This window comes from Manacus candei, unplaced genomic scaffold (assembly GCF_025592945.1).
Source record: "Manacus candei isolate 608988 ecotype Guabito, Panama unplaced genomic scaffold, ASM2559294v1 h1tg000013l, whole genome shotgun sequence".
NCBI classification, from domain to species: domain Eukaryota; kingdom Metazoa; phylum Chordata; class Aves; order Passeriformes; family Pipridae; genus Manacus; species Manacus candei.
In genome coordinates, this window is record NW_026138061.1 from 2,011,652 (window position 1) to 2,035,702 (window position 24,051).

General features: G+C 38.9%; 1 protein-coding gene across 7 annotated transcripts in view; it reads right to left on the minus strand.

The window, feature by feature from the left end:
* The window catches only part of ENPP2 (ectonucleotide pyrophosphatase/phosphodiesterase 2), a 72,340-nt gene that overhangs the window by 24,511 nt on the left and 23,778 nt on the right, over window positions 1–24,051 (minus strand). For 6 of the 7 annotated variants that reach the window (XM_051778480.1, XM_051778474.1, XM_051778475.1 and 3 more), the window contains exons 4-11: window positions 23,387–23,512; window positions 21,258–21,318; window positions 19,974–20,071; window positions 18,887–18,966; window positions 17,570–17,689; window positions 8,845–8,900; window positions 6,605–6,670; window positions 5,748–5,820 (exon numbers count right to left, since the gene is read on the minus strand). In XM_051778480.1, the coding sequence (XP_051634440.1) occupies window positions 5,748–5,820; window positions 6,605–6,670; window positions 8,845–8,900; window positions 17,570–17,689; window positions 18,887–18,966; window positions 19,974–20,071; window positions 21,258–21,318; window positions 23,387–23,512 (680 nt within the window). Of the gene's footprint in view, window positions 1–889; window positions 1,043–5,747; window positions 5,821–6,604; window positions 6,671–8,844; window positions 8,901–17,569; window positions 17,690–18,886; window positions 18,967–19,973; window positions 20,072–21,257; window positions 21,319–23,386; window positions 23,513–24,051 lie in introns of all 7 variants that reach the window. The other variant, XM_051778481.1, reaches the window with a different exon arrangement.

Here is a 24,051-nt window from a genome sequence, read left to right on the forward strand (position 1 = left end):
CAATAAAGAGTTGGTAGCATTGTGAAAACATTGCCACAAAAAAAGATACTGAGAAGAACGCTTAAAGCTTCTTGTAGAATACTGTGGAGTGTCAAGGTTTTTGTTTCAAGCTTAAAGGAGAAATATGTAGGTTGTTTATTTAAGAGTTTTTTAATTATTTAGTTAAATTTCTGAAATGAAAATAATACTGAAGTAGTCTATAACCCCTCCTAGTGTGTTAGTTAGTGCCAGGTGAAGAAAGATCGTACACTAAGGAATACCCTTTTCATCCACTTGCATTTCTTAATAAAGCAATTTCTATTTGATGTTTTCCTTGTGAAAACAGAGTAGTGCACCATCTCTATTGCAAATACAGCATTCAGAAATCATGTAATCAAGAATCCCTTACCCTCCAAAGTCACAAAATGTCTTTAAAATGTACATTTTTAAAACAAATGTTCTTTTCCTTTTAGATTTTACGAGTCACATTTTCCACAACCATCATGATTAGACATAAAATCTTGAATAATCACTATGCTCCTATGAGGTGGGAGTTAAGGAGTCTACAGCCTATCGCAGAACTTGTAATAGTTCAGAAGGGTTAGCAACAGTGGAATTGTCTTCCTGGGGATTTATCTGACATTGCCTCCAGCTGATGGCTGGATTTAAAAATATTAAGGGATTATAAAGACAACTCTCCCTAATGCAAACAGTCTGAAATAAGAAAAACATAGCTCCCAGAAGGCTTGGTCTGGTTTGGCTGCTTTCCTTTGGGTCCTTCAGTACATTTAGAAAAGTTTTGGCTGCAAAATCCCAACCTGAAGCATGGAATGAACTCCCATGTTGAAAAAAATAAAGACAACGCAGTGCCTAAAAAGTGGCACCTCCATCATAAATTTTTGGAACTTACTTTCTTCCGACGAGTTTCCGTAGAATATTGATCCACTCTATGTACTTTTCTTCTTTTCTTTGGAGTTGCAACTGGTCTTTCCTGTCTCCTCTTAGGAGGAAGCTTTCTCTTAGGTCTCTTAGGCGGAGTAAGAGGGGAGCCATAACTACTCTCCTGTACTGGCAGGGAGAGATGTCTGGACTCAGAAAAAAAGCCTGTCTCAACTCACATCAGATAGTAAAGCTATGTGTGCCAGATAATTCTGAAGCATAAATGCTCTAGCCTTTTCAAAAATTTAGGCTTGTGGACAATTTAGGATCTGTCCCTCTTTAAGGAGGAATCCACCAAATTGTACTGAAAGCAGAGCAGTTACAAGAGCAGACAGCATAAAAGCAAATTAAATTGGTGTTTCAGAAGATATGTGGGGCTTCTGGCTTTGAAAATATATAGTTATATGGGGGGTGTTAGTTATAAGATATTAATCCATTAATATTATAAAAAATTAGGTAAACAATTTCAATTAAAGCAAAATTCATTGCACACCATTTAATAAGTGTCTGGGGATAGAGTGCTGGTGGAAATGCAACATTTCACTTGAATGATGGCTTAGGTATGAGTATTAGAGCCTGTTCAGTCTAAATGACTTCTGCAAGGTTTCCCACACCCACTTTTTGGTTGAATCAGTGACACCGAGTACCTTCATCCGTGGCATTAGCAGGTGCCACTATCGTGTGCCAGACCTTGTAACCCACCGAAATCACCAGAACCTAGTCTTTGGGGTCTGCAGATCAGAGCTACAAAGGTGAGACAGTTAGAATGCAGCTCGTATCCTTCAAATCAACCAGGCAGGGCACATTAGTGGCAGCGCATGAGAAGTCTGCCCTGCTACCTGCCTCATTACCAGCTCCATGGCAATTTCGAGAATTTAATTTCTTAGCACTTTCAGTGTGGCATCTCATTGGGTATTGTTATTGTTCATAACACACAACTACCTGGGACAGACTTAAGGAAGGAAAAAAAAATTATAAAAGTTAAAAAAAAAGGAGATATAGCTAGAATAAACTATTGTCCCATTAATCAGCTTGCTTGTAATTTTAAACTCTCCTGCTCTGACTTTAACACAAGTCACAGGCTCCTGGCACTGCTCAGATGGTGTGTGAAGTGCTGACAGGTGATGCCTACCAGGAGATAAACTACAATATGCTGTGTGTGACAGAGCGTGCTGAATGGGCTTGAGAGGAGTTGGAGATTTACGATGTTATTTAACTTCTATGTACTTAGGCAGCTTCTCACAGTTGTTCAGTTACAGAGCTACATAAACAGGGAAGGGGAGGAAGGGGATGTTACCATCTGCCATGCTGTTTCATTGCTTCCAACGCAAGCAGCTGGAAAGGAGATTCTAGTCCAGTCTCATTCGTCTTTCTCCAGAAAGGCATTTTAATAAAGCAGCACCAGAGTTTTCTGTTTTTAAAATGCTTCAAGCTTTGTGCAGTCCTGATGAGAGGAGCGGCAGGGAAAGGAAGGATTCTCATTTTACTGTCTCTGAATCGGCCCAGACAGAGCTCCACAATGCCAGAAAACGCGAGGTCTGAACACTGAAATGACTGTCTCAAGACAGCATGTTAGAGGAGCAGCAGAAATGGCTTAGCAGTGCCAGATTTCGATGTATTTTAGAGCTCTTATGGTAGTATATTTCTGGAATATTTTATGTAAAAAAAAAAAAAAGTTAGCTAGGAGGAAAAAAAAAAAAAGCCAAGTTCTTATTAACCAGCCAAATCTTAGTCTTGCTTGAGAAGAGTCATAACAGAGTTATGGAGGAGGGAAACAAATCCTTCCCTGCTTACAGAAGGAAACTGTAACATCACAAGGGTAACTAGCCAGCCAAAGCTCTGCTTCTTGACCCGGATGGACCAACCTACCAGAGTTCAACTGCAGAAGCACAGAGGGAAAGAAAAAAAAAGCAGAAGTAAATCAAAAGCAAGCATATATTTTATATGTCCCATAACTGCTCCTGGAAACATAATGGAATCCACTGAAATACTAAAAATAAAACAAAAAACAAAACACCAAACGAACAAACAAACAAAAAACCAAAACCAAACAAACCCACCACAAGACAAAAAAACCCCAACCAAACCTAGACAACCAAGTCATTTACACTGAACTTCATGTTACAGTATATGCATAGTTACACTTGTGTACACTAGCCATAATATCAATTCCATTTACCTAAAAAACCTTGGCAATTCACCAAAGGTTTATGTGTCTCTAAGTCCCTTTACTTCTAGTTTTTAAGACACTCTGCAAATATGATGTTGTGTATGTCCTGGGAAGCTCTGAGTGCCATCTGCTGAAGCCTGGAAGCTGAAAACTATCAGTAATGGATGCCATTAGACCTTTAAGATTATATATTTAAAATATATTTAGAACGTTGTTTGGTATAATAAACTCTAATTCACTTTATTCTAAAGGAAACTTGTAAGATTTGGAGGTTTTCAAGATATAAAACTATTTCTCAAACTACTACAGCCAGAAAAATTCAGCATAAAATATTCACTCTTCAAAAGAAGAAATAAGAAGCCCATTTAAAATATAACAGAGTCCTTATTAGCTTGTTTTCAAATGTTATTGTTTGGCTGATCTGCGTTTGCACGAATTAAAATGATCAGTACTAGTCCAGCTGTCTAAGTGCTGCCAGTATCATAGAAGAAAAGAATGATTTCACAGGGAGGTCACACTTTCAGTATATCAAGGAAGTAGCCGAAAGGGATCCCTTGGAGGACTTTCTTCCAGCTGGTGTATGTAAATTTCATAGCTCCTAAAAGTTACACTGAAAGCAGTGTCAAGAGAAACAATATAAAATACTTCCTAGCTTTTCAATCCTGAAACCAGGCCCCTCCCAAACCTCAGCATCTGTATACTTACACAGCTGTATTCACTTACTTAAATTTCCATTCACAAAGTTAGCTCCACTGTTTGAACTGCAAACCCATCTAAGTTCTGCCAACTCATCTGTTCTCAATTTGCTAAAAATCAATTTCACAGTCTTCTTGTGTTTAACGCAAATGACATAAAACTAGTTTTTTTGCAAAAGTTTCATAAGCTATTAATTCACACTTATTAAGAGGCTAAGCTTTGCCTTGCAATTAGAGATCAATCTTCAGATAACTGTAGAGAAGAGCCCCCAAACAGTAAGAATCTTTGGAGGCTTTTTCTTTTTATAGTGACTTTTCCTACAATGAACACTTTCCTAACTTCACTTTTTAGACTTTTACAATTAACCTGAAACTAGATTGCCATATTGGATGTTAAACTGGTTTGTTAAACACTACAATTTAAAGAACAATTTTAATGTCATCATCTTAATATTCTCCTTGAGGTCCATGGAAAAAGCTCTGCAACCCTGTTCAGAAGGAGGTGGTTGTCTCCAGATAAATAAAATTAGAGTTTTCAGTCATAAGCTGCATATAGTAATTGTAACACTTCAATAAGAGGAATTATAAAGCATTATTGAGAAATATATCACTGAATCAGAGAGCTCTCATTACTGATACCTTGCCTAATTGAATCAGACATAGCTCTTGTTTTGAGCCAAATGACAACATGGACACATATCCTGCCTGTCAATTTAACAGGAGTGTTGGTAGGTCTTAACCACCCCTTATCCAGAAAAAGGACCGCTTCCCTCCATCCACTATGGTGTTTCAGCACTGGTTTGCAATAATTCCTCACACCCGCTGTTCTCGGCTCAAACTGCTGCAACAGGGATGTTACCAACTGCAACTTCATAACTGCTGCAAACTATTTCAACAGCCCAAATAACTCAAGCATATTAAAAAATACTAATGTTGCTTCCCTTCGCTCTCTTCTCCAGTCAAGAAACAGCTACCAGATGTATACAAACAAATACGAAACTACTGCTGGGTACCTGGCTGCTCAAGGAAATTTGTATTACCTCCCAAGATGTACACTCCTGATACACTTCTCACTTTTCAAAGATTTGCAAACATTTGTTTGCCCTTTGAAAAGCTTATATAAACACTCCTAAAGTCTTGTGATGGGAATCTGCAGACATACATTTGCGCTGAAACTAGGGGACCTTTGCCAGATGTCAGAGATTATTGGAAATGCCAGATCCCAGTCACACGAAGTGGGATATCTGAGTACAGAATTTACTTTCCCCTCCTCACAAATCCCAGGCAAATGCATCATTTTTAAGTTCTTGTCAGCTGGACAGTGCTGGCAGGGAAACAGTACCCATCAGTCACAGTCAGCTCTCTGAAGTCAAACAAGGAGTTAAACTATTGCAGCATGTTGCAGATAATTTTTCATCAAAACGCTTTATGGTGATTCAAAACTTTCTTCAAACTCAACAGTATGGTCCTGAGGGAACAGTATTGGCAAAGCTTTCTGAAACCCTGTAGGGCCTATATGAAACTGGAACTAGCAGCTTTTTACAGTTCCTGACAGACTGGAATTATTACTTTGTCTACTGCAGGCTATCAGCTTAAAGAAAGTTTTTTTTCTGCTCTGCAATTTTCCTCAATATTTTCTGCATTATATTTTAATTGCTTTTAAGAAGGACAAATTGTTAGAGAAAAGTCAAATTATGCTGTTGCACACAAACATACTCCTGTCTTTGCCAAATCTTTTCTTTTGCATAATCATATCACACATGGGCAGTTCCTTCTCCCAGAAGTGAATCTCACATGATAAATCCTTTAAACAATAACTTTGTTTTCTCTTGCAGAGGGGATTCATGCTGCAGAAACAGGTGGGAAAAAAGTTGCTAAAAATGCTACTCCTGAGCAGCATTAATTATTCAAAAACCAAGAATTTGAGAGACCTGCTTTTTCTGCAGAAAAAAATCTGTACTAACCTCTGAATTGAAAGGACCATATCTGTGGCCAGCAGCATCTGGTTGCTCAGAGTAGAAAGCATAAACATAAGGCCTGAAAGGAAGAAAGGTCTTGGTCAGGTTAGCTTTCCTTCAACAACACAAAAACATGGGCCTCCTAGGTCAAGTCAAGTCAAGCCAACTTTCCAAAGAGACTTATCTTTATGGAAAAAGAACTGTTTTTCAGTCATACAATCACAGAATCATTTAGCAGTCCTTTGTTTCCATGGTATAATTAAGCACCTACTTGTTTTGCAGCTTTATTAAATCCAAGAACACACAGAGGGAGGCACATGGGGTACCATCTGAGGACACACACTCATTCTAAGTCTTGTAGGAGAAATCACAACAGCAGCTCGCCTGAGCTTTGCAGCCAGCAGCGTGTGGGAAGTTGTGCACTAAACCCCACTCATAATTAAAATCTTAACATTTTCCTAGTGCTCAGTGTCCAGTTCTGCAAATGCCATTGTCTGTAAGGTTGTTAAACTATATTAGGCTCAGTAGGATAAGAACAATCCAAGCTAATCCATGCAACTACATGCTTTTTGATAAGAAATAAATTCATACCATACATTTATTTGGAAGAATAAAACTGACGATGGGGAAGAGCTAATATTGGAAAACAAAACAACAAAAAAAACACCAAAACAAACAAAAAAAACCCTAAATACCCAAAATCTTCCACTAAACACAAAACTCAAACAAATCCTTAAATCAGTGATAGCCTGTAGCAGACAAAAATTATTTTTGGAATTAAATTTCTCCTTGTTCTTCCAACTACCTCTAAGGAGAAGACAAACTAGCAGTTATCCAACAGCGGATGACAATAAGTGAATTACCTTTCATTGTCTGGAAGGGTTAGCCACTGCAGTATTGTTAATATTCTGCGCTCATGGGGGATGACACTAGACCACAAAATACAGAAATATACCTTGTTATCATAGGATACAGAAAGCATCAACAAAACTTTGTTATGAACTGATTCTAACAAATAAAATAAAACATAATAGTGTAATTTGATTTTAGCATGATGTATCTTCTTTGTTGCTTAATACCGATTCTTAATTTGCAGACAGAATCAGATCAGATCTCCTGAATGTCCACATACTCCAAAAGAAAGATGAATAGAATTTTGTAACTGCACTCAGAACTCAAGGCAGTAAATCTAACATAAAAGTGAACAAAGATCCATTCTGGTAGCTTTAACCCAGATGAACCTTTTCTTGTGCACAATCGTGCAGCCATTGGATAGCCAACATGAGTAAAAACCATTACATTACTCACATCGGTATAGGTTTAAATGACCATCCTGCTCTGGTAGTCTTGCAGACACTGGACAAGTTCTCACAGACTTAACAGTAACCAAACTGAGGGCTAGGCTGGTGTAAATCAGAATCAGTAATCTGAAACATCAGGCCATCAGCACGATGATTTGCATAACTATGACAACTTCTCACTCTGCAGAACAAACACATCCTGTTTACTGTTTGTATAGTGATAGCCATTCTCACTTGGCTGCTGAGGCCAAGCTCATGCTATGAATATGACTAACCATATAAACAGCTGTTAAAACTCCAAATATCTTGGTCATCTTAGAAAAACTATGCAGGTCAGTGAGCACAGTTATTTTAATACAATAGCATAGTCAGTCCAGATTCCATTAGATCAATAACAGAATCCCAAGACAGGAATCAAAGACAACCATCAGAGCAACCACGCTGAATTGAATTCAGCATTCTTTGGAAACATATGACAGAGAAACAGAGATGTCAACAGCCATTTGGAAATACATTAATTTTTAATGCCTTTTAAAAAAACAGTGGCCTCAGTCTCCAACAACATGGAGAACTTTGAGTTGTAAAAACAACTATAAAAATGAGAATTTATGCTAAAATTTGCAAACAAGGCAATATTTTAAAGTGCAATCATAATCTTGGGTACTGCTCAATTTTTATGTTTTTATTAATTTTGCAATATGAAAAAAAAATCCATCACTGCAATTAACTAATTTCTGACTAAAATCTTTTTTAACAATTCTGTTTTTCTAAAAGAGTTCGCTTGAAAATTCTCTCCAAAAACATTCTATGTTCCAAACTAAATAATACCTATGCATATATATTTAAGGCATATATATTTCTTTCATACATGAAGTGGCTATCTCACTCCTTTACTATTGCCATTCATATGGCATATCCTTGGTTACCTTCTGTAACATTCTATATCCCCAAGCATGCATTGGCCAGGGTGTTTATGGAGATTATGTAGCTATAGAGCTTAGGAATCACATTGATCTCTTTGGTTTGTAGAGCACCAGAGTGAAGCTCTGTCAGAAAATCATCTTGCAAACCTAGTTTTATATTCTGTCCATATGATATGATATTTAGAGCAGTAAAGAGTATTATGCAAAGGCAAATTATATAAGGCAAATCCCCTTATTGTTTCAATCATGCACTTTAAACCTTTGCTCCTGCGATCCTGCCACTAAAATGTAGTGGAGAGACTGATCCATATGAATTCCTCGGAACTCAAAAATTATCAAAATGCATTCATTTTTGGTTGTAGCTTTAGTTGGGATGAGGAAAAATAGGTTGGAATCATTAAACAAAAGAACAAACAACAAAGATCCTCAGGGTTGTCTTTTAAGAAAGAGAAATTGGATATCTTACTCAAAGGTCAGACTGTATTGTAAAATGAATGAGTCAGGCCTTTGAGTCAAATAGGCCGGTGATGTCAGCTAACAAAGAGGACAGTAAGAGTCTTCCACTCTCAGAGGACTTGGAAACATTGCTAGCAATACTAAGGAGGCAAAAAACCACACTGTGAAATGAAAGTAATTTTTCACAAAATTACACATTTTTTCTTCAGACAACTGCTAAAGATCAGTGCATGAATCTAAAGCAGCAAACTGCAGCATCAGCTTTAGTCATCAGAAACATCGAACAAATGAAACTACAGAGGGTTACAGGTACAGTCTCTAAGCTACCAAATGCTTAGAGAAAGGAAAACAACTTAATAAACACTTACATCAAATTAATTCCGAGTTATTAGTTAAAAATCTCCAGAAAACAGAGGAACTTACATAGACCAGAAGAACGTGCCAGCTTTCACCCCTTGTTTGGCTGCAGTAATCCAAATCTAATGAGGAAAATATAAGAGGATTAAAGTGCACTCAGATCTTTAATGAATCTCTGAAATCAAAAGAAAATGTTTTCAAGACACATTCTTCTACCCTGAGCCTAGAAGTGGAAATTGCAGTTTTCAGTCTGCGGTCCTAATTTGAAAATGTGGATTGACTAGACTGTGCAAACTCTGCTGCAGTGGGTCAGCTGCTGTGCTGCAGACTTTCACCCCTATATCTTTATGTTGCTTTTAATTGAAAGTACTAAGATTCACGACCAGGAATTCCTCCAGTATATAACTTAATTTTCAAAACCCAGCCATTACTAATCTGACCCTTTTAATGTTCAGCTGTTCAGGTTTTGGAGGATACTCAGTTAGAAAGGAACATACCTTAAACACTAATCAGTGTCTGCACAAATGTCCCTCTTCTCCCATATTCTACCATCAGTAGCCATCAACAGAAAATGTGTTAGAAAAGAGCACACAAAAAAGGGAGCAGACAAGTCAGCAGGTGTTAAGAAAGCAGAGAGACACACCTTCCTCTACAGATGTTTAAGAATTTTTTGAGCTCACCCCACATGGTGATTGATGGAAATGACAGAAAAAATCTCCATGAATTTTTTAACCCTTTTTTCAATTTTTCAACGCTCATAAATTTTTCTGGCTATAAATCAGTTTGTACCAGAAAGTTCCACAATGTAGTCACAAACTGTAAGAGTGAATTTCTAATTTTGTTTGGTTTAAAGCCTGCCAGTTTCACTGGGGTTAGGGTACTGTTCTCATACTTTGAAAACAGGTTACTAATCTTTCTCTTCCCATTTCTGTGCAACATTCATGATATTCCCCTCTATTTATTCCTTTTCAAACATGACTAGTCCTGGTTTGTTTGATCTTTCTGTTACGAAAGCCATATCATACCCCTGGTTATCCTCATCATCCTTCTCTTACTGCCTCACTTCACCCTCTTTCTCTTTTCTATCCTATGACTCTGCACAAAGCAGGGGAATGAGAATGTCCATACATCAGAAAAGTCCACAATAAAGGAAAGCAAATAATATGAGTTTGTAGCCCTACAGAACTAAATCTCCCTCTTGCAAGGAACTATCCAAGTTATCTCAAAACTCATTTCTAAAGTGACAATGGCTTAAAGGCCAGCACTGTCTATAAAGCTAGATTATTTCTTTCTGTTATTTATGCATACTGCAATGTATCTGCTTCATGAGGGGTTAAGACAAAGTGGACTTCCCTTACTTAATAATTGCAAAATCTTTAGTTGACTTTAAATCCATTCTTTGAAAGTGCATTCTAAGTCACTCTACCTTGTTTAAACAGGCACTTGTAAACTGTTATCTGGACATGCATTATTCATGTCATGCCTGAATTATTCACACATCAGTCTTAATTGAAATAAATTCAGCGTGGTCTGATGAAAGATCATCTGCACAATGAGGCTATAGTTAACAGCTATTAAATTTGGATATTGTAATGTTATTTATGAGAAAATTGGTCTTGTTTGCCTTTCCAGTGCCCTGGACAGACCCCTTACCTCTCATCTCCTCCACCAAATCGTACTGGACTCAGTCCAGTTAAATTAAAATCACAGCTATAAAGGGTCATTTGTTTTCATTTTATTCTAAATTTTTAGTAATGAATCCTCTTTTCCGGGGAAGAATAATACATCTAGAGTAGCTCTATAGAAAAGATATTTTCCTAAATAAATGCAGCAGGGGCAGAATGGTCACAGATTTGCAGCCCACTCTTCTCTGTTTTCAGGTGCTTCTCCTCAAAAATCTGATTTCAGGCTTTGTTCATATTAACATTCATTCAAGCTGTCACCAAACAATGAGTCCCCCAAACATCTCCCCCAGCCCCTCCAGCACAAGCCTTCCACCAGCAGTATGGTTTGCACGGTGACAGGGATAACAAGACAATGTGTCTCCAAAGTAGCTGCCAAAAAAGGGGAAAAATGGCTTTGAATTTGTATAGGAATTTGGGGGTTGTGGTTGAATAACAGGGATATTGTTTTCAAAATCTCACAGGATACTCACCCCAAAAGTATGAGACAGAAGGATGCAAGTGAACAGGAGAGATGAGGACATGTGCCTACAATCCAGTAACCATGTCCACACACTGCAGTCAGAGGTGCAATTGCAATACAAGGATGTTTGTTTGTGCCATATAAATCAGCACAGGGTCTATAACTTCAGCCTGGCCCCTGTGTCTAACTAAGGCAGTAATTTGTTACATATTCTTTCTGTTTCCTGGTATTCCTAGGTGAAAAAGGACCCACACTTAAAGTAATTACATTTTTCTTTGCATTGCAGATTTATTCCTAGAGGAGAACCCAGTCATGGCAGAGAAAGGAGGTCAAATACAAATTCAGCACAAGGTATGTCAGCTCCACTGCTGTTATGCTCTTTGGTCTTGCTCTGCTTGAAAAACCATTGACCCTACAGAGCTGGAAGAGATTTATTTTTCTTTGAAAGCATGTGTTCCTGCAAGTTTAAATAATTTTGCAGATATCTTTGGTAAGGTACCAACAAACTAAGTCCAGGGAATTCAGTGCTTGGACTTCACCATCTGCTAACTCTGCTTTGACTTTTTAGTCCTTTGGCCTACACAGGTCCAAACAGTCCAGTCTGCCTGTCTGGCTAAATGAGACCAGCCAAGTTCCACCCTCAGCAGCTGAAGATGTCCTGCACTGCTCCTGGCTGTTAGCACTCTGAATTTACCCACGACACTGTGAATTTTAGCCAATGATTTTCAACCTGTGCCAAAAGACATCGTCCCTCTGGCAAATGAATAATTGGATCCTTCGTACATCGCCAAGGTAACCAGCACACCTGCGAGAAAGTGGTAGCTATTTTTTATTCATGTTGAGCATAGAGTGTGCTCCATGAATGTCACACGAAAAACAGCATTCACGCTTTCTGAACTAGGAGCAATACACTTCTAAGAGCACTAAGGGCGGTCTAAAAGCACTCAGACTGGCTTCAGAGAGGGAAAAGCTGCACCTGTCCTGCTCCCAGGTATTTCACCTCAGGAATGCAGCCATTTACATTGGCATTAACTGTTTGGATGAGTACACGTGTCTGCTGCACTTGAAATAAGCTCAGTAGCTAAGACAAGGACCTGTTAAGTCAAAAATCAGCAAATCAAAAGGCCCATATCTGTCCACAACATCTGAATGACTCCATTCTGACTTTGCCAGGCAGAGCCTGATTCAACTCAAAGTTACAACAAAACACTACTGGATCTCTGTCCTCCTTTGTTTTTTAAGGTGGGGGTGGGTGGAAGCCTTTGGTTTATTTAAACCTAAACTAAGAAAATTCAACACTATTTACCATCATACCTAAAAGCTGCTACTCATAACAATACATTTGTAGAGGCATCTTTAAGCACGCAGAGAAGCAGCAGTCACCCAGGCGGGAGAATTTCTATTTGCATTGAACAAGGTTTAAATCAAATATCCAGGGTTTTAGAGTTGTGACAGTTAGTGTTGATTAACCTAGTGGTAGCTATCTCTACCAGAAGTGCCCTTGGTTGCCCAGATGTTTTAATGGATAGGTAAAATTAGACAACAGACTGGATCAGCTCATAGGAGCGCACAAGCACCCTCAGCCACAGGGTAGTAACTCCAGAGAAGAGTTAGCAGCAAACGCTTACTGCCACCTAATCACCAGTGAACGTCTCTCACTGTCTTTAAATTAAACTCATCGCAGACTACAAGTCATAGGAGAGGGTAGGATAGAAGAAAAAAGTTAGCAGATGCCCTCTCAACTTTATCCATTCAGAACAATTGAAATTAAGATGCAAATAAGGGTTATTGTTCCATTTCCTCCCTGTTGCTTAGAGTCACAGACCTGAATTTAATTCATTCTACATGTTCCAGCACTCAGCATGTAAATGCAATGTGTTATATACACTCTATGGCTGGTCACATCAGTTTAGGTGACTTATAACGTTTACTGTGTTAGGTGACACCAGGTCTGTACCCTTTGTGAGCTTATGTTATTTACCATATGTAAATACATTGACTTTAACTGTTAACGTATTAGAATTTTACAGTCAGATGTTTAAAAGTGGTAGATGTCCACTCCTGGCTTGCATATGTGACAAGCCTTATTGTATTGCAAGCAGTATAAAGGCCATATTTCTAAATTAATTTGCTTAAGCAGAGAGGAGAGGAATAAATATTTAAAAAAATAAGAATCAGAGATTAACCACTTTGTCTTCATGCCATGCCACGCCACAGGAAATCATCTAGTTTTTCCAGTGCAGAAAGACCTGCTAAATTATGCAATGACATTCAACCCTAGTACACTGGCAAATGTCCAAATAAATAATATACATGTTTTTATAAATATAAATTAAACGTATCCTATAAGTGGAATTACTTTTATTTTTATATCTTCTGTGTTGAATGACTACAATTGTCCTCCTTTATTTATGGATGAAAGAATACAAGGTTAAGCAATAATTTAGGTGTCAATGCCATATGGAACATGAAAGTCCAAATTTCTCCCTTCTTCTGACTGCCAGACACATTTGCACACAGATATTTCAAAAGGAGTTATTAAAGGCAGCTGCAGAATTTTCTTTAAAAAAGGTGCACAGAAAGTGGGACACCTCCCTAGTTTTAATCTCCCATGGGTAAACAAAGCCCATAACTTTGCAGAGGTTGCCCTGTATTTGTCACACTATGAAAGGACCATATCTTGGGTCAGGGCTGATGGGAGGGACGGCTCTGAAGTCCAGCCCTTGGGCCAGGTCATGCAAACACGCTCCCATTTGCCAAGTAGGGAAGGAGATTCCTGTCAGGAGCAGAGGAAGTGCATACACTCACTGCAGTGGAGAGTTGGTTATGCAAGAACGGAAAATCCTTTCCACAACCAGGCAAAGGTGGGAAAGGGGAAATCACAGCATTTCCCACTAAAGAAACATGTACAGGACTGGTGCAAGAACGCAAAATTAATACCACTCCTGCACCATTTGCAATTTTTTCTGTCAACAAAGTAAAACATGGAGTAGCCCCTTCCACACTTCTTACTCTCTATCAGGACATAAAGGTTCTCACAGATTTGGCAACTAAGCATTGCCTTCTTGCTCAGGAGAAGATTTTTGTACATGGAGCCTATTAATTAAATAGACGGACTCAAAGAGCCCTGTTGCTCTTGTTCATGGCTCAAGCTGTATAAAAAGAAATACTTATAAAGCAGAATTACAAACATCTCTCTTTCTGCTTCCCCCACGGATCAACCAAGTGGCTGCAAAATGTGTTCATCAGGATGGAAGGGCAGATGGATGACAGCTTTTTGAAGCTCCTTCTGTAATAGTTAGACAGGTAAAATCAACAAAATTCCAATAATGGTTTTCTTCTAACTACTGATGTATAAATTTGGATAAAATCAGGAATATCAAGTTAAGATGCATGGTGTTGATGGCTAGTGTCTGCAGGCATACCTTCGCAGACTTTAAGGACACCTTCACAACCTGCTGTCACTTACTGGCCCCGTTTAAGGATTATCTCATCATCTCAAACTGGGCCCTTTTTGAAGGTTGTGGTCCTTAAAAGGTTGACAGTGGAAATAAAGCTACATACAATGCACCCTAAACAACCATCAATACTTTTATAATTATGATATTTCTGAAGAGCAAGACGTCTTCTGGACCCAAATTTGAATCCGAGCTGGTCTACCCTCTGAAGGAGCCTCTCGGTCCCCACTAACCACAGACCAGCAGTTTTATACCTTTCATCTGCTGACCTTGGCTTATTTCTAAGGATCATGAGAGATCACTAAAAAAAGTAGTGTATTGTCAGCAGTGCAAGTTTAAACTTACTACATCAAAACAAGACACGGAAAACTACTGCTTAACAGAAGCCAAAGGCAGCTGGGGCCTAATTTTAGTGCTTAAAGTTACTTGGGATGAAAACAGAATGTCAGTGTCATGAAAAATGAGCAGTAAACTTAGTTTCCCCCATGGGCCCTGATGCTCACCATTTCTGTGAGATGCTGTGGCAATATGAGGAGTGGTTTTGGAGCAGTTTCCTATGAAACGCTTTTGTTTTGAAAACATGGTGGTTTTAAGCTTATATAATAAATCAAGGTTGTATACTAAATGAGAAGACTGGATTTCAGAAAGTCCCACAACCAGCTACAGTACCCTGAAACACTTCCAAACTACTTTCTCCCCCCTTCTCCTTTTCCTAATGCTATTAATTTTCTCATAATTCCTGGAGTAGAACCATTCGGATACTCATCTGCCAAATCACACTGATGTCCATGGTAATCTGGATGTTCCCCAGCAAAAGGCCGAGTATTAGAACAATGAAAGAAAGATGACCACACCCTCCACATTTTAATAAAGCCATATATGATAAGCTGGTCTTCAGGAGCAAGAAAGTATTTCAGAAATTATCACTGTTAAATAACATTCTGTTCTAGGCAGTTGTGATCATAATACAAGGCTGAGGGTCTCTGACACTCTTCTTACCTTCTTGGACAAAAAAATAATAATTCCAAATCCTGTGCAAACCACACACCACTCTGCAGTTTTTTACTGTACTTCAGTTTGAGACTCAAGATATAAAAAGAACCAGCTGAATATGTGATATGACAGACAAGACCTGATTTCCTTTCCTACCCCCTTAATTGTAATGTCTTGTCCTTCAATACCCAGCTATTTTTGACACTCTATGACAATGTCATATTTAAAGAAAATTATAAAAAGGAGTTAGAAACTAACTGTATCTAATCTATATGTATATATGGAGATAACTTCTTCTCTTATAAAAGTCTGCAATCAAATGTGCAATTCTTCAACATGCAGAGAGAGTATCATTTATATCATATTTCTGCAAGAGATCTACCACCTCCTTACCTGGCTATTATGCCCTATCTGTCAGGTTTGCCAAACTTATGGATTTCCCTCATATTAAGTGTATGGGGTTTGAATTATAGCCAGCCCTATCTTTATGCATTTGCTTCCAGTATTCCAAAAACATTTCCAGTTTATCACATTATTTGTGTGTTTCCCCTTTTCAAAAACTCTTCAGATCTGCTGGTTTATTTTATCATCCCTACTTGGGTCTGCAATACTCCCCTCATTCTCTGAGGATCTCATTCAGCATACAGTCATCCATTGTTGTGTAATTTTCTTGAACTCTTCTCAGATGATATTTTTCATGATTCTTGTTTACAATCCAGAAAAATCTTTTTTTCTCTGAAATAGCATAAGTGTTGCTAACAATTGGGTATGGGAATTAACAATGTTCCCCACACAACACAGAAGGTGATGAAGTATTCACGGACTTATATTATACTTTTAAAATATCATATTTTAAAAAGAGAGATTTGTACAAGCCCCAGCAGTTAATTCTTCACGAACTCCTACCTAATAATAATAATAATTAATGTAAGATGCAAAATTAAAAGTGCATAATTAAATTACAGCTGCCTAACAAGTTGACACACAGCAGCTGAGCCATAGGATTGTCTATGAGCTCGACTCACCCTCTCCTCTCCACATAACCCATGCCAAACTCAGGTCTTAGATAGGCAAGGGAGTGACTATGCTCACTGACAGATTTTACAAAAGCACAAATACCTCATTCTGGCTCAGCTACAGCCAGACATCTGCCTGTCACACGCCTGCCTGCAGCTCTAAATTTTCATGTCTCACATTTGTTGCAGACTAAAACCACGTGCAGACAAATAACACACACACTTGCTAAGTCTAAAACCATCTGAGTAACTTCCTTTAGTTTCTTGGGATATTCCTGTCTTAAGAGATTTGGGGGATGATATCGATCAATTTAGCAAACAGAAATGACAGATTATGGTGTTCCCAAATGCCTTCCAATTTCCTCACTTCTATCATCCCACTCTTTGTGAGATTAACTGGTCAAGCAATCAGTGCAATGAAATGTGCGTGCACCTTGGCTGCTTGCACTTAAAACTTACTATTTTCAGTTAAACACACTTTTGTTGAGCACACCACAGCACACAGTAATAGGGGAAAGTGCAGCAGAAACAAGGCGACTGTCTTAGCTGTAGTAACACAGAATACTTTGAAGGAGTCCATTTCCTTGCCTAGAATAAGGATTCAGAGCTAGAGAAGTCAAGTCCAACACCAAATTAAGAGAGGGGAGCTAGTTCAGCCTCTGCTGCTGTGCTTAAGGCAGAAACTAATTCCCAAGCTTCCACAGTCTCTGCAGTAAGTCACGGAACAGTGATCGCTTGTGGACTTAACAATTATAAAATTTTGCCATGCTATGCTGACAGAACATTTATACTAAAACTGCTCAAGAACAAAACCTTTTGCTAGGACAAAACCCTGAGAAACCCATAATGAAAAGGAAACATAATGCCATAGTAACAAAAACATAGTGTTATACTGCTGCCTCAAATGAGCTTTTTCTCCTAGCCACATCTAATTTATACTTATCAATGCAAGTACCTTTCCATAGTCAATGGATTTATTATTCTGAAAAGCAAAAACCAACTCAAAACATTACATTAAACTGAAAGACAGAGGACCAATTGGGGTTGGGGGGAGTGGGGATTAGGTACAAATTGTTCACATATGTATTTTTCTAATTATTATTATTGGCTATGTTCCACAGCACAGGGGGAGGGGAGGAGAGGGAGGAGGAAAGGAGGAAGAGGGAGTCTGAAACTTACTGGTTGACCTCCCCACCATCTGTGATTGAATTTCTCTCGCCCTCGAAGACTGAAGCTGGCATCAAACACTGGGTCATACATCGAATTGCCAACAATCCCATGTGATTCAGGATAGAGTCCCTTTGTGCACAAGTAGATTAATTAGTAAAACCCTAGTACACACAAATACAGTTCTTCATAGCTATCTGCAAATACCACTAAATTGTTTTAAAATAAGTATCTTTGTAACTACACATCAGAAAAGGTTTTTAGTCTCAGATAAGCACATTTAAAACTGGCTATAGTAATGAAAGCAGTAGATGATTGAATCGTGCTAAAAACATTAAAAACTCCTGTTACTTAATACTTTGAAGTTTTTCCACACTGATTAAAAGTTAGTTCGAGGCCATCAAGGAAAAGGCAAAAATGTATGAAGAGAAGATTGATTTGTACTTTCAGTTCCTCTCCATGAATGCCCTTTCTGGACATAGTAATTCATTCTCTGGTTGCAAGAGTAAAACTTAGTATTTCCATTTTGTAATGTTTTATCTTCATGAGAGTCTCTGTGAGATAAGTTATTTTCACAGAAAATAACTGAAGGGGGCCACCCAAAGCCATGGCTTTATATCACAATTTGCTCTGCAGTAAAAGCAATTTAAGTTACTGCTCTTCTTCCTTTCTTTTGGTCCTCTCTCATCCCTACCTTTTCTTTGTCCATCCCCTCCTTTCTCATCCATTTAATATTTGTGTAGTGGCTGCACAAAAAAAGGAGTAAAAATTGCAGCTGCAGGTAGAGACTCCCTTAGACCAGCTTTGGGAGCCCTGTCAGTGTCACACGGGGTGTGTGCCTGACAGTGTGGGGACAGCCTGGCTGCCAGCCCTGCCACAGGGGTATGTGATGGCTCATTTTACTGCAGGGCCAACACAGCACCCAGACACACTCAGCAGCTGTAAATTGTACGCTGACTGCTAAGTCAGCCCTACTGACTTCAGCTCCTCCAACGAAGGAACAACCGCCGGTTGTATTCAGGGTAGGATTTCAGGGGTGGGTTTTTTTTTTCCCCTAGGAAAACTTTGACCTGTAATTATGCAGCAGTACAAATAACTGCAAAAGCAGGCATAAGAAAGCATAGGAGCACTGTGACAACGTATAATGCTGAGATACACTCCATCTCAGCACTTCAAAATACTGAAGAAAACACTTCACATAACTAAAGACCAAAAAGGGTGGACAGTGAAGCAGTTCTACTTTTTTTTTGTTAATCTTGCTTCCCACAACCCACATTTCTACTTCAGTACAACATTTTGTCATCAAAAAAATCCTTCCCAGGGACTTACAGTAGCAAGGGTGTACAAGTTGGGAAAGGTTTTTGTAGGGTAGACAGGTCGCATATAAGGAGAATGCGTTCCACAAGATCCTGAAAAATCAATACCAAATGCAAATATGAGGAAACGAAGTTCTCAGACACAGAAAACAGAGGAAGCAATTTCTGTGACTCAAAATGATGCAGAAACTAGTTAAATTTTAACCAATTTAAATTAACATTCTGCTGCTTAGCAGTGGTCAGCAGTAGGGGCAGTGGTAAATCTACTCATGCACTCTTTGTACTCCACAGTAAACAACTGAAATAATGCAGTCAGATGACTATTGAACCAGCTGCATTCCCATAGACTGTTTTCTTTTCTGAACTAGTCTCTATTCAGACCTATTGGAACTATTTTGTTACGTAAAACAATGTTAGAAAACACAGGTTTATTTTAAGTAATAAATACACTAATGTTGCAGTTTCACAATGTGCTTTGACCTCAGTCCCCACTAGAATCATTTAGACTGGAAAAGACTTTTAAGATCATTGAGTCCAACCATAGATGACTACACAAATACAGGGGGGAAGAAAACCCAACACCTTTCAAGGATATGGGCACACACACAAACACCATGCTATAGAGAGAGGTTTAAATACGCAGTGCATCCAGTATTCCACAAACCCAGGTGGATGTCCATTCCCCCAGAGGTGAGTGCAGGGCATGTCCCCAGCCAGTTAACAGGCATCCACCACAGCTCCTACAGTCACTTATCCAAACCTCTGACATTTCTGAATCAAGGGGAAAATTTTGTGGGCACCTCCCAACTGGCTTGTAAGAGTGTATGATACATATCATGTACTGAAGATGCACTTCTTTGCTGACAAAACCACATGAAGGTCACCAATTCTGAGCAGTATTTCCCAAACCAGCAGCTCTTCCCACTCTTCTGTGTACATTAACCAGGTTGCTTTCAAGTGGCCAGTTGATACCATCTAAACCAAAGGGGACTTCTGCCATTTCAGCTCCATGCTGACATTCCGTTGCTCAATGAACAAAGAAAACAACTGGGCTGCAAGAGACTGTCTGTCATTCATTGTAAAAAAATAGATGTACTTACTCAGTTTTTCAATATTGGGCATGACCTTGTTCCCTTTCTTCATATATGATGCACGGAAACCATCAACAGAGAAGATGATCAAAGGAGGACGAACAAAGCTAGAAGCAAAAGCAGTAGGAGTATAAAGCAGCATTTCAAAATATTTTTTTTTATTTCCACTTACTCATTGGGACTCCAGAGAATCTGAAGTACAGTTACTGTATATACTACATGTCTATAATCCTTTGCGTACTTAACAGACCAGCAGAAGCTGATAATCCTCACACTTAGTGCTCACTCACAGTCAGTGAAAGGACTGATATCCAACCTAAAAAACATCTTCTCTGAGCAGTTAAAAACATATAGCCCATAAAGGCAAGTGCTTATAGAAGGAGATGTAAAAGGAAAAAAAATAATATTCATGAGTACCCACCCTAGCACACTATCTGTAGTTAAAAACCACGTCACATGACAGCTGGTCTTCTCTCTTTGCAAACAGAAGTCCATGTAGCATTTTGAGTGAGCTCTGTGAGGCATAGCTCACCCTCACATACTAAAGATGATAGTATCTCATGTTAGTTTGTTTTTTTTTTTAATTTGTTATTAAGAGTTGATAGCAAGCAGGCAAAGATTTGTCATGGACGGACACACCTGGGCTTTTAGTGTTTACTGCTGCAGGGGTAAGCAGCTGCCACTGTCACCAAGAGAAGCTCCTCCAAACTATCCTCCTAACAGCACAGGTTGAGTTGCAACCCAATACAGCATCTGAGCAGATGCTTACCTTTTGGGATAATAGAGACAACTGGTTTCAAAAGTGCTTACTTTCTCATGTGCTCAAATTCCTCACTAAGTCAAGTCTATATCCCATTGCAATTTAGAAATCCTTTCATTTAGGAGCATAACACCAGGAGTAATAAATTCAATTTTAAAAAAAATGGTCTGAACTGTGTTCACATGTGGCTTAACATGAATTTTACTGCAAGCAGAATGACATAAGCCTTCCTACTGACTTCAGATGAGTCTGGTTACCTTCCCCATGTAAGTGAAGCAGGAAAGCTCAGCAGTAGGTGATCAAAGACCAAGAGTTCAAACCCATATTTTATGCAACACTACTCACCCAGCAGCTTAAAGGCAAATGTTTTACGATATTATGAGCTTAACTGTACAAATGGTGAAGCTCAGGAAAGCATCCAACCCACAGCCATTCAGCCTGCATCACAGGGCCACTGCAGAAGTGTGGTGGGCAGAGCTGGGGACCACTGGCTGTGCTGCGTTTGGCTTTGTAGTTGGATGCAAAACACTTACCCTGCTGGACACTCAGGAGCCTTTATCTCTTCACAGTCATCATCCACCCAGTGGGTTTCTCCTGCCAGAAAAGTCACATTGGAGTTTCAAAAAATGAAAAATTAAAAAATCTGTGGACAAAGCTATAGGTTTCACAGAAAATATGTATTAAAAAGAAAAAAAAATCAAGTCTATCTCCAGTTAACAGACTGTCTTGTCATACTTTCCATGAATAACGAGCATGTCTTTTCACAAGGCTGAACAAGTGATCTGGTTATATTCTATTCAATAAAAATATTCAAACTAGCACTCCTACAGGTAGCTCTTAAAACTGGAGTTAAAAGCAGTTCTGACCGCAAGAGACAGCGGTAACGCTTTAGTCACAGTGGTCACCTATTTTAATTTTTTTTTTTTTTTTTACTTTTGATGTGTCAAAAACAGGTAGTGCTGCTTCTGGCTGTGAATTCTCACCCTCCTTCCCCCAGCTCTGATGTGTCCATGAGCTGATTCAGCTGGCTAAAGGCACAAAACAAAATTCATTCTAGGGAAGAAAAACAACTCTAAATAGTTTCCACCTTGTTTAGAGAGCTGATCAGCTCATGGATCAGGTGAGACTCAGGCTAAAAAAAGCATTAATACTCCTTCAGAGCTAGATTAGTTAAAAATCTTCATGTAATCAACTATTTTCTTAAGGTTTTCACTGCTGAATGCTGACTATAGAGTGGCTCATGGCTTGCACTTTCACAGGTCAGTTGAAAAACAAATTATTAACTAACAAGCCTGCTTCCTAAACCTGGCACTATTAAAGGAACTGCAGTTCAATGAAAAGAACAAAACAAAAAACATCATAGAAAAAAAACTACAGGAAATGTGTGCTGCAAGCAATTCCAACTGACCATGACAGGAGGTGGAGGGACAATTTCCAAGAAAAAAAAAAAAAACAACCAACACACTATCCTCAGAAAGGCAAAGGCATGAATAAAGAGGAAACACTGTTCTCACATAAGGATTACTCCTGTCAGAGTTCCAGGGTCGTTCAGATAATTTGTTATTAGTCAATTAAACAAAGATTGTGTACATTAAAGCTGGAGATGTAAATTCCTCTGTCTTGACCCTTGTGAGAGGGAGCTCACAAAAAAGGCAGGAACTGAAAACATAAATAGTATTTAAGTGGTCTCAGCCTCGGGTTTCTTTGAGAAGGGGAAGAACAATCTACAGGGATTTGTTGGAAAATATATATTTCACTTGGATTCCCAACAGTGAAACCCAAGTAAACAAAAAAGCCCATTTTCAGTGTATGGATCTGGAACACTATCATTCTGTGAACATACACAGTTGTCCAAAATGGTGTGGAAGAAACAATTTCAAACTGTAACCCTTGCCCCAGTAAAGTTAATGAACGAAAAAAACCCTAAGAACTAGCTGAGATACAAAAGCAGAACCTGTAAAGCTCATTACCAAGGATCAGAAGATCTGGTCTGAATGGCAGACACACTACACAGGCAGTAGATGTTCTAAAAGAGCAGGGCAGTGGATGAAAGTTAAGCTTTCACAGCCCATCCACCTGCCAACCAGTGTGGGGTGTTCTACAGCCGTGGTGTGTCATGATCATCTGAAGCCCATGTCACCCACCCGCGAGTAACAGCTCTTGTATTTTGGCAACTCCTCTCCCACAAGAAACCGAGCCTACAGGTGTTAGGCCAAATAGTTTGAGCAGGAGCTTTTGTGGTGGGGGTGGAGAAATGTCTTCGGGACAGAGATAACATATCTAGGAATGCTCCATTCCTTCTGAGACCATCAGATATCCCTGCTCTCCCTGTGATGCAGACAAATGCATCTGAATACTTCAGAGTTTTGCTTTAAACTCTTCTTCATCCTCCTACACCTATTCTCTTTCTATAATTTTAATTCTACAGGCAGAGATAATGTCCTTCTACGATCAACAAATTATACATATTTTTCTCTGCTAGTATCCAGAAAATTACAAATTCAATTCCCCATTCTCCACCACCCCACTCTCCCCACCCCAAAAAAAAAAAAAAAAAAAATCAGAACAAGGAGTGTTCTTCCTTTAGAAGAAAACCCTTTACCCACAGGGCTGCCTTCTATTGGGTTTGGAAAGATAAAAGGAAGAAAGACTAAAGACGTACCTTTGCAAACGACTTGGTAATTAGTACAACAATCTCCTCTACTTAAGCAGTCTTCAGAGCAGTGACAAGCATTGTCATCATTCCGGGTTTCTCCACAGCGATCTTTGGTACACTCCCAGCCCCGAGCTACAATATTCACATTGTAAGAAAGAACGAGAGATTGTAAGCAAAACAAAGTAGCAACTCAAGCCACAATGACAACGCTCTAGTCGTTAAAATTGGGTGTAAAGCTTATGGCCCCATTTTAGCGATTTCAAGACCTCTGAAGTATGTCAACCAAAACCAAAAAGGACTTGCACTTGATTTGCAAGTGCAGGAGAGTTCCTCCACCCAATACACGTGTATTTCTGCTACCCTCCGGTGTTGTATTTCAGGCTTTGTACAATCTGGATGCCAGAAGTAGTGTGTAAAGAAAAGACAAAAAGGAATCTTGACAGATAAATGGTGGGGCCTGAAGCACAAACTAAGAATCATGGTATTTCTAGGATGATCGTTTCTTTTCCTCACAACTACTACAGTCCCCAGCTCAATCCACAGAAAATAAGAGAAAGTAGGAAAGAGATTATGTCGATGCAAATTGATGCCTTACTCCCATAAGTTGCTCACTCACAGTGCAAGATTCAGCACCAATTGAAAAGTTTCGAGAAAACAAGAGCTGTTCTTCC